General features: G+C 41.4%; 1 protein-coding gene across 1 annotated transcript in view; it reads left to right on the top strand.

Moving 5' to 3' along the window:
- The first annotated feature begins 556 nt into the window (after positions 1–556).
- The window catches only part of LOC122556505 (NEDD4 family-interacting protein 1-like), a 63,412-nt gene continuing 52,492 nt past the window's right edge, over positions 557–11,476 (top strand). The window contains exon 1 of the mRNA XM_043703211.1: positions 557–744. Within this exon, the coding sequence (XP_043559146.1) occupies positions 715–744 (30 nt within the window). The 5' untranslated portion in view covers positions 557–714. The remainder of the gene's footprint in view (positions 745–11,476) is intronic.

The following is an 11,476-nucleotide window of genomic DNA, read 5'->3' on the forward strand; positions in this document are numbered from 1 at the left end:
GCCAATGTGATGACAAGGCCTGCTGGATGGGGAAGAGCATTGGGAAAGGTGCTCAAATCCTAAAATTGTTGAACTTGATATTAAGTCCAGGAGACTGCAGGATTCCTAAGTGGAAAATGAAGTGCTGTTCCGCCAGCTTGTGTGGAGCTTCGCTGGAGCACTACAGAAAACCTGAGACAGAAATTGGCCAAGGAAACATGGTGTGTGTTGAAGTGCCAGCAACTGGAAGCTCAGGGTCTTTTTTGTATACAGAACATAGGTGTCCTGAGAACTGGTCACACAGCCTACGATTTGTTCTTCAATGTAGAGAAGACCACATTGTGAGCAACGAGTACAACAGACTAGATGGTAAAGCGTTGTTTCACCTGGAAGCTGCGTTGGCGCCTTAGATATTGAGTAGGGAGGAAGTAAAAGAGCAAATGTTACACTCTCTGCAAAGTAGAGTTACTTCTGCTAAAGTATTGTAGTATCAGCATTCTCAGATCGAAGCTCTGTCAAGGTCTGCAGCGCTTGCAGTGACTATACTGCCGGGCTGGGAGGCGCTGTTGGCAGCCTCTGTCCCCGAAATCTGTGGCACTCACATCCGGTGCGGCTGCGACGTGAACCAGTTGGTGATCGGAAATCCCAAGGAAAATAAACAGCGGCGTCTCGGCTTTCCTCCCTCTCATCCATCCTCCCGCTCCGTCGCAGGAAGACCTGTTCGCTCGCTGCGCCATGGCGGACAGCAGTAATCGATATCAGGCGGTGAGTGGCGTTTCCCCCGGGGAGGGAGAGTCTATCAGCCCCGCACAGGCGGCCCGGCTGGCGATGGCTGGGCGACACCGAGGTTTGGCGTTTTCCTCCAGGCCGAGAACCCTCTAAAATGGATGGGGGTGGGGGAGACGACGAAAGCGTTTGTGGGACGTGGCACTGGCTTTAATAAATATCGGTGATCAATAGGAAACAATATGGTTGTTCATCCGGTGCTATTCAGTCCTTTTATTAAAAGTGTTACGTACCAAAGGTCGTGTTTGGGCCGGAAATGCCTTTACCGGTGTTGGGAAATTTAGCATTTCTGAACACCTTGATCGTTGCCAGTCACGGTCACACACCTTGTTTTAACATCTGGACTGGATTCATGTCACTCGCCAAAAACGTCCCCATAAGCCTTGAAATAAGGTTTCACAGTCTCTTAGTCCTGGTGAGAGCCCGCGTCAATCTCTTGTCGACAACCTGAGGTAAAAGGATTGCGGAAGCTGTCAACATTGCAGTGCTGAGACTAGCAGTTTAAAACACTCTTGATTAGAATTGCAAACGTTTTTGGGGGAGCGACTTGCTTGAAATTAGATTACAAGTTGCACGCTTTGGAGTCACAAATCTACTTTTGAGACCTTTCCCACAAACGACTGGAATGTCTAATTCTCACAGTCTGTCCCTCAAGGACACTGCAAGTCAATTATTTCCAACAAGAAAAAAAGTTTTACTTTAAGCAAAAATACATTGATGTCTGGGTAGAACGCATTATGGGGCCCAAAGCAACATTTGGAGACATGAATTCTGATTTTAAAAACAAGGAAAGACTAAGACCGTCTGAACAGGATGTCTAATTTACCAGTTTTATAAATAATTGCCAGTACTATAAATACTTCACAACTGATCAGTTTACGTTTTGAGTGGTGAGGTGCAACCTTGATATAGTGACTGCTCCACCCCTAATGGAAACTAATATTGAAGGAAAGCACCAGGAATGTTTTCTAACAGTATTAGCTTGTGACAGTAGAGGGTGGCTACCAGACACTGCAGACAAGTCACTCCTGAATCCAATTTAATCTGTAATTATGCTTCTTTGCAAGTCACTGCGCCTTTTTAATGTTGTTTGTACAAGTTTCAATGAAATGCTTTGGGATGTTTTACTATGTTAAATGTTATAAAATTCAGTTTGGCTGTGAAAGCTTTTTTTAATTAATTGCCTCATTTACTACATAGTTCTATGATGATAATCTCCATTCCTGATTTAGAATTTGTTTTTTAAGTAAAATATTTTTGTATGCATTTTTAGAATACAGTGCAGAATAATTGAATAGGAGGTGCTGCACAGTAAGGCATAAAGCTATGTGAGTTCTATCTTAAGTAGTTGTTGTGACTTGTAAACCTTCGTAGGCATGTTATTTTGTGGTTGAATAGAAAGGGATATAATTTTTGTTTGTTCCAGATATATAATGACTTTAGGATAAAATGCTGTAATGGTAGAACTTGACAAAATGGAACAAAACTGTCCTCTTTTAAAGCGTTTAGATTTTAAATGTTTGATAGGACAGCTGATTAATCCTTAGGAAGAATTCATTCCTGGGATCTATACAGGAAGTTTTTGAGAAGTAAGACATTTTAAGACTATCAGCATTAATACAGAAACACACAATTTATATCTGAAGAAGAAAATGATCAGGAAGGAGTCAGCGCATGATTCATTTAAATAGCTGACTCTGCATTTTAAAGGCAAACTTGTGACCGGTTGTGTTACTGTCTTTTGGAAACTACTGCAGTTAAAGAGGTGACTTGGGCATAATTCAAATCATAAGAGCTCACTTCTTTTGTTGAAATTTTCTGGAAATATGTAAATTAGTGTTCTGTGGGAATTGCTACATATTACTAAAAACAGTAAAATAAGTCGTATACTTTTTGGGTTTTTTTTTGTCTTCCCTTTATATTTACTGGAACTAATGTCATAATCTACTTTTGTTCCAGTAGGCAGAGCTTTCCAAAGGTAGATTTGTATCTCTACTCTTGAACTGATTAGTTCCCAGAAACATGACTCCATTAGATATTGGCCCTCTGCCTGTTTTGTTAGATAACTTGCCATCAAATTGATTGTTACATTTATAAGAGTACTGTCAGAGATTTTACTTCCCCTTGGGTTGGGAGGTTATCATCTTGTTTGGTCATGTGTAAAACAAACTTTACATTTTGTAATTCAGTTTGGAAGGGTATTTGTGTTTCTTTTAAACAATTTCTTTTATTCCCACCTGCAGTGAATGCCAATATGAGATTATGTTCTCACATTGTGTCAAATGCGAATTGTTTTGGAACACACGCCTTTGCTTTGAAAGATGAATCCTACCTTTGAAAGAAGAATTCCCTCCCCTCTACTGAATTGAAAATCTTAGAGAAGCCATTCTTTGAAAGTCTGTCCTTAAATTCCCCTGTGTTTAAGACCATTTTTGAAACTCTTCTCTGGGAACCAGGTCTTGGCAATCACTCCTAACGATCTGTCCATTTTCCATCTGCTTCTTGTGATGCATCATGATGTGTTGTACAGCCATTAAAAACATCAAATAAATGCAAATTATTTTACGTGGTCCTCTCACAATAATGTTCAATGGAGAACCCAATATGTTGACTAGTGATAATGGTAGAATAGAGTTAAATTTGGCTGGTGAACCAGCAAAAATATCCTTTTGGTTTGGTTGAGCTACTAACTTAGATTTGGACTGACAAGTTTGCAATAGTGTTGGTTAGCTGCCTTGAGTTAACATCAGGTGGTAGAAAGTGAGGATTGCAGATGCTGGAGATCAGAGTCGAAAGTTTGGTGCTGGAAAAGCACATCAGGTCAGGCAGCATCCGAGGAGCAGGAGAATCAAAGTTTCAGGCATAAGTCCTTATAAAGGGCTTATGCCCGAAATATCGATTCTCCTTGTTAAAGTACAGATTTGAGACGGCCCAGGGAATCCCTTATGGACTCGGACCTGCTAGCCTCTCTCTTGGTTCATCCCGGAGATCGTACTGGAATAAAAGAAACCTCTTACTGAGAGACTAGTTTAATTTTAGTCATCCCCTTTATTTACCAATAGCATCACTGTCACTGTTACACATAACATTGATGCCTATAAGCTAAACTAACTAGGTTCTAATAAGTTAAAAATCACACAACACCAGGTTATAGTCCAACAGGTTCAATTGGAAGCACACTAGCTTTCGGAGCGACGCTCCTTCATCAGGTGATTGTGGAGGGCTCGATCGTAACACAGAATTTATAGCAAAAATGTGCAGTGTGATGTAACTGAAATTATACATTGAAGAATTGATTGTCTGTTAAGCCTTTCATCTGTTAGAATACAGTGATAGTTTCACTTCTTTCATGTGTAAATCACAAAACCCTTTTTTTTAAAGTTGCATTCTCGGGTTAGCTGTTAACAATGGTGATAGCTAGACAATATGTTGAAGGCGTTAGCCCCCTGTGTTCTCTGTCTGTGACCTCATGTTTAGATTGATTCCAATCTAAAAAGTGAGATAACAGAGTTTTACATAAATTCATGCAGTTTTTGAGCTCAGAGTTCGACATGAATCTATGTGGTTTTTGAGCAAAGTGTAATATAACTCTGAAAGTACCAAAAAAATTCACCCCACACAATATATATGTGTGCATGTGGGTCTTTGTCTGTCTGTGTGTGTCCGTCTGGGGTGGGGGTTGAGTGTGAGAATGTGTGTGTGTGTAGTGAGTGCAGAGTGTCTTAAGTCTGTAAGGGCGTGCATGTGTGGGAGTCTGTGTGTCTATAAGGGTGTGTGTGGGTGTCTGTATGCGTGTCTGTGTGTATCTGTGTCCGTGTGCATGTGAGTGTGTGTGTGTTTGTGTGTAGGAATATCTGTGTATGTGTGTGTAGTGCAATGGTGATCACCTGTAATGTGACATGAACCCAAGGTCCCGGTTGAGGCCCTCCCTATGGGTACCAAACTTAGCTATCAGCCTCTGTTCGGCCACTTTCCTCTGCTGCCTGTCCCGAAGTCCACCTTGGAGGATGGTCACCCGAAGGTCCGAGGCTGAATGTCCTGGACCACTGAAGTGTTCCCCAACTGGGAGGGAACCCTCCTGTCTGTTGATTGTTGTGCGGTGCCCATTCATCCGTTGTTGTAGCCTTTGCTCAGTTTCCCCAATGTTCTAATAAGATTGGGTACCGGCTTTTCAAGTGCCCCGCAGGCTACTCCGATGTACTGCTACAAAGTTGCTTCCTTTATACAAAAGTTTACAAAAACATTGCAAGTTCTTAATTAGACAGATAACAGTGAAAGACAATAACTCGTAAGGAAGAAAAGTTAATTGACAGGTCTGTGTATGCTTGACTAATCACTCCTACAGCCCCTAAGCAATTCATCAAGTGGGAAAAACATATCCAGCCGAGTTAGGCGCCTACTAGTGAGATAAACTCCTATCATAAAGAGGTACTAGTCTGAGCTAATTGGAGCGTTCATAAGGTAACCTTGCTCAGCTCACATGTCTGATACAATTATTTTACAAAATGTGCCAGAATCTTTTCAATGTTAGGCTTAGAATAACTTTTATTAAAGTTAGGAACAGACTCCAGCTTTTTAAGCTCTGAATCATTGTGTACTGAGACTGAGATGTTACCGTAAGGTTGCATTTAAACTGATTCATTAGTCTTTGAATTAAACATGCTTTCTTTTCAGGGTTGTGATTCAAATTCAAATAAGACATAAGATCTGATGAGTTAGAATTGACAGTGGGGCAGTCTGTAAGGTCTGTAGAATGGTCTGCAAGAACAGCAAGTAAGTTAAAGCTTTGTCAATATTACCTTTTACAGAGTTTATATTTAATAACCGGTATTGGCTATTCAATATCATAAAGTCTGAAAATGCTTAAATTCAATCCATAGCAGATAAATACTAAGAGTTAATTTTCTACTGGCTTCAGCAGACTCAGCCTTAAAATGGTCTCTCTCTGGTGTCCTTTTGAACTCTCAAGTCATGGTCTTATAACAGCAAAGATGTTTTTCTGTATCTGCCCCACTTGCAAGGGGTAATAAGAATACATTATAATTGACAGGATCTGACTGTTAATTACAAGGTTTTTGATAGTACTAAGTTTTGTTTCAGGGTCAGAATCAAACACACTCATTAATTTCACAAGGGAGCAGCCTTGTGTTATCACTTGGTGTCCTGTTCACACAGATTCACCGATGCTAAGGCAAATGTTCTTAATTGCCTTATAGCATCCTGTTATCACTTAGTGAGCACAGATGTCCCTATCTTTTGCATTCCTTGAGATCCCCCCTTTTTCTGAGCCTTCCTGCCTGTCTGTTTTCTAGTGCAGTAAATGTGTTCTATAATTCAGCATTATATTTTAGTCTAAATGTTTAAAGACAAGTTTTAAGGCTATAGACTTTCTCATCATGCTCAGATGCTGCCTGATCTGTGTTTTTCCAGTACCACACTCTTGACCTTGAGCTGACATCAGTCAATTTATCTTGAAGCCAACTTGACCTCAGTGAACTCTACATATCTTACAAATATCTGCCCCAACCCTTCCACTCTAGAAGGAAATTGTCACTAACCTTGTCCAAGGAGGACAAGAATATTGGATGCATGATCCCTTTTATTATTTTTAAGGAATTGATGATAGATCAATAAAATAGTTTGAGTACTCCTGTCAGTGCATTCCTTGTAACATTTCAAAGAAAATGGAAGGTGTAAATTTGATGTATGTGTAAGTATGTCACCTCCATGAGCTGTTGTTGCATTCAACCTTGTAGTTGAGAACAGATGGCATTGTATTAACTAATGGTTTATGGAAGCAAACTGTAATTGGAATAGACAGTATCATTGTATTGGTTATTATTTAGATCCAATTCCTTTCATTACTTAGGTGTTTTGTAAATAGAATGTTGATGAGCTGTGCAATACATATTGTCGTCTTTGTTAATACTGACAGTGACTTATTTGGGTAAGGACAGCTTAGTGTTGTCTTGGCACCAATGCATCCTTTTGTATTTTATGGTATGATCTTGTTTATCTGGTTGGCCACAAATAATTACTTCACGTCAAGCTTCTTGTATATGTTATCAATCAAGCCATCAGAGGACTATGCTTACCTGAAGGATTGATTTTTTTTTTTGGTTGTGGGCTGCGTTATTGGTTAACTTTCCTCGTGAGGTGTCTTGGTAATCTTCATCTCCTTCAGCTTGTCTGACTTGTTCTTGAATTTGTGCTGACTTATTTTATGTTGTTATCATAATATCGATCATTAAAAGGTAGCCTTATGACCATGCAGCCATTGCAATTATTATAAAAATCCATCTGCTTCACTCATTTCTTTCGGGAAAGAAATCTGCCAACCTTAGCTGGTCTGTTTACATGTGATAGCATCCTCACAGTAATTTGGTTGTCTCTTAACTGCCCTCTGAAATGGCCTAGCAACAACTGCTAGGCCACATACCATGTAAGAATTTCTTTTGATTGTCCCTTTGCTGTTTGGAGAATTTAATATTACTGGCTGTTGGTAACCAGAACGCAGAACAATTTTTCACTATTTTAGAAGTTACAAGTGCAATTCTAAGATTGCAGCTTGAGGTTTTAAGTTTGCTTGCTGAGCTGTTAGATTTATTCTCAGACGTTCCGTCACCATACCAGGTAATATCATCAGTCAGCCTCTGATGAAGCGTTGGTGTTCTGTCCCGCTTGCTATGTGTGTCTTGGTTTGTTAAGGTGGGTGATATCGCTTTCGGTTCTGTTTCTGAGAGGTTGATTAATCGGGTTCAAATCTTTATATGTGTTAATGGAGTTTCGATTTGAATTCCTGTTTGATTGCCGCTTTATTTAGAGTAGTTAATAGCTGCTTATCCCAGTTTTCCTCTCAATTTCCAAAGCATATGCAGTGAATAACTTTTATATATTACAGGTAATACAGGCAAGTAACATTTCGAGCAATGTTTTCAGATTAGATTAGTCTTCTGTGTGAATTACTGTAGTTTTGTATTGATCTTATTGTCTTTGTAGTCATTAAGAAATTAATTGCTGAATAATAAATGGGCATTTGGAATGACCAGTCCAGTATTGAGTGCTCAGTCCCCTAAATTAAAGAAATGCTAGAGAAACAGCAGGTCGGGCAGCATTTGTGGAGAGAAAACACAATAAGTGTTTCAAGTCCAGAGCCCCTCCTTCAGAACACCGGTAGTATATGATAAATTAAATGCTCCCAATGATCCATGATCTCCACCTTCGCAGATGAATGAGCAGTAAATTCCTGGAAGCATCATCACCTTCAATTGCCACTCCATCTTGACACATATCCCTATTTCTTTCACTGTGCATTTGTCAACATGTTTTGAATGCTAATCTGGCGTTCTATGGAAGCAGTCACCACTCTCAAAATGACTGTTTCTTCAAGGTCCAAAATGTTTGTTTGAATGTATCTAGGGAACATCAGTAAGTACGGCCTTACTTGTGTTGCCCATGGACTGAGAGCCAATGAATAATTTTTTTTCCCAGTAAAATACATTGAGTTCCTAAAAAGGCTCCATTGAATATATGGTACTCACATATTATCCGTTTGAGATAATATGAGGAGAAACGTCTTCACCCAGAGAGTGGTGGCTGTGTGGAATGCTCTGCCCCAGAGGGCAGTGGAGGCCCAGTCTCTGGATTCATTTAAGAAAGAGTTGGATAGAGCTCTCAAGGATAGTGGAATCAAGTGTTATGGAGATAAGGCAGGAAGAGGATACTGATTAGGAATGATCAGCCATGATCATATTGAATGGCGGTGCAGGCTCGAGGGGCTGAATGGCCTACTCCTGCACCTATTGTCTATTGTTTAGTTTCAGTAAAGGGACGGCTGGAAAATGGGAAGCCTTAAAAAATAAGAAAACGGGAATCCAGAGAAAGTATATTCCTGTTAGGGTAAAAGGAAAGACTGGTAGGTATAGGGAATGCTGGATGACTAAAGAAATTGAGGCTTTGGTTTAGAAAACAAAAGGAAGCATATGTAAGGTATAGACAGAATAGATTGAGTGAATCCTTACAGTATAAAGGAAGTAGGAGTTTAAGAGGGAAATCAGGAGGGCAAAAAGGGGGCATGCGATAGCTTTGGCAAATAGAATTAAGGAGAATCCAAAGAGTTTTTACAAATACCTTAAGAACAAAAGGGTAACTAGAGAGAGAATAGGGCCCCTCAAAGATCAGCATGGCGGCCTTTGTGTGGAGCCATAGAAAATGGGGGAGATACTAAACGAGTATTTTGCATTAGTATTTACTGTGGAAAAGGATATGGAAGATATAGACTGTACGGCAATAGATGGTGACATCTTCAAAATGTCCAAATTACAGAGGAGGAAGTGCTGGATGTCTTGAAAAGGGGAAAGGTGGATAAATCCCCAGGACCTGATCAGGTGTACCCGAGAACTCTGTGGGAAGCTAGAGAAGTGATTGCTGGGCCTCTTGCTGAGATATTTGTATCATCGATTGTCACAGGTGAGGTGCCGGAAGACTGGAGGTTGACTAATGTGGTGCCACTGTTTAAGAAGGGTGGTAAGGACAAGCCAGGGAACTCTAGACCAATGAGCCTGAGTCGGTGGTGGGCAAGTTGTTGGAGGAAGTCCTGAGGGACAGGATGTATTTGCAAAGGCAAGGACTGATTAGGGATCATCAACATGGCTTTGTGTGTGGAAAACTATGTCTCACAAACTTGATTGAGTTTTTTGAAGAAGTAACAAAGAGGATTGATGAGGGCAGAGCGGTAGATGTGATCTATATGGATTTCAGTAAGGCGTTCGACAAGGTTCCCCATGGGAGACTGATTAGCAAGGTTAGATCTCACGGAATACAGGGAGAACTCACTATTTGGATACAGAACTGGCTCAAAGGTACAAGACAGAGGGTGGTGGTGAAGGGTTGTTTTTCAGACTGGAGGTCTGTGACAGTGGAATGCCACAAGGATTGGTGCTGGGTCCTCTACTTTTTGTCATTTACATAAATGATTTGGATGTGAGCATAAGAGGTACAGTTAGTAAGTTTGCAGATGACACCAAAATTGAAGGTGTAGTGGACAGTGAAGAGGGTTCCCTCAGATTACAACAGGATTTTGACCAGATGGGCCAATGGGCTGAGAAGTGGCAGATGGGGTTTAATTTAGATAAATGTGAGGTGCTGCATTTTGGGAAAGCAAATCTTAGCAGGACTTTACACTTACTGGCAAGGTCCTAGGGAGTGTTGCTGAACAGAGAGACATCTAAGATAATCAGAGGGTTAGATAGGGTGAACAGGGAGAGCCCTTTTCCAAGAATGGTGGTGTCGAGCATGAGGGGGCATAGCTTTAAATTGAGGGGTGATGGATATAGGACAGATGTCAGAGGTAGTTTCTTGACTCGGAGAGTCGTACGAGTATGGAATGCTTTGCCTGCAACAGTAGTAAATTCGCCATCTTTAAGTACATTTAAGTCGTCATTGGACAAGCATATGGACGTACATGGAATAGTGTAGGTTAGATGGGCTTCAGATTGGTATGACACGTCGGCACAACATTGAGGGCCGAAGGGCCTGTACTGCGCTGTAATGTTCTATGTTCTAAAGAGACCTTGGAGTGCAGGTTCATAGTTCCTTGAAAGTGGAGTTGCAAATAGATAGGATAGTGAAGAAGGCGTTTGGTATGCTTTTCTTTATTGGTCAGAGTATTGAGTACAGGAGTTGGGAGGTCATGTTGTGGCTGTTCAAGATATTGGTTAGGCCACTGTTGGAATATTGTGTGCAATTCTGGTCTCCTTCCTATCGGAAAGATGTTGTGAAACTTGAAAGGATTCAGAAAAGATTTACAAGGACGTTGCCTGGATTAGAGGATTTGAGCTATAGGGAGAAGTTGAACAGGCTAGGGCCGTTTTCCCTGGAGCATCGTAGGCTGAGGGGTGACCTTATAGAGGTTTACAAAATTATGAGGGGCATGGATAGGGTAAATAGGCAAAGTCTTTTCCCTGGGGTCGGGGAGTCCAGAACTAGAGGGCATAGGTTTAGGGTGAGAGGGGAAAGATATAAAAGAGACCTAAGGAGCAACTTTTCACACAGAGGGTGGTACGTGTATGGAATGAGCTGCCAGAGGATGTGGTGGAGGCATTTGGATGGGTATGTGAATAGGAAGGTTTTGGAGGGATATGGGCCGGGTGGTGGCAGATGGGACTATATTGGGTTGGGATATCTGGTTGGCATGGACAGGTTGGACCGAAGGGTCTGTTTCCATGCTGTACATCTCTGTGACTCTGACTCTGCATGACCCTGCCCTATTTCCCCTATCTCTAGGAAACCCAATGATCACAAGCACATGCAGTCTCCTGTAACTTTCGTTGTTCTGAACTTGGATAATGATTACAGAAAAATTACACCTCCTCCCACCCTGCCCTCTATAAAAATGCCATCCCATATTCCCAATTCCTTTGCCTCCGCCGCATCTGCTCTCAGGGGGACCAATTCCAATACCGAACAACCCAGATGGTTTCCTTCTTCAAAGACTGCAATTTCCCCTCAGACGTGGTTGACAATGCTCTCCACTGCATCTCCTCCACTTCCTGTTCCTTTGCCCTTGAATCCTGCCCCTCCAATCGATACCAGGACAGAACCCCACTGGTCCTCACCTACCACCCCACCAACCTCCAGATACATCGTATCATCCTTTGTCATTTCCGCCACCTCCAAACAGACCCCACCACCAAGGATATATTTCCCTCCC

This window comes from Chiloscyllium plagiosum, chromosome 14 (genome assembly GCF_004010195.1).
Source record: "Chiloscyllium plagiosum isolate BGI_BamShark_2017 chromosome 14, ASM401019v2, whole genome shotgun sequence".
NCBI classification, from domain to species: Eukaryota; Metazoa; Chordata; class Chondrichthyes; order Orectolobiformes; family Hemiscylliidae; genus Chiloscyllium; species Chiloscyllium plagiosum.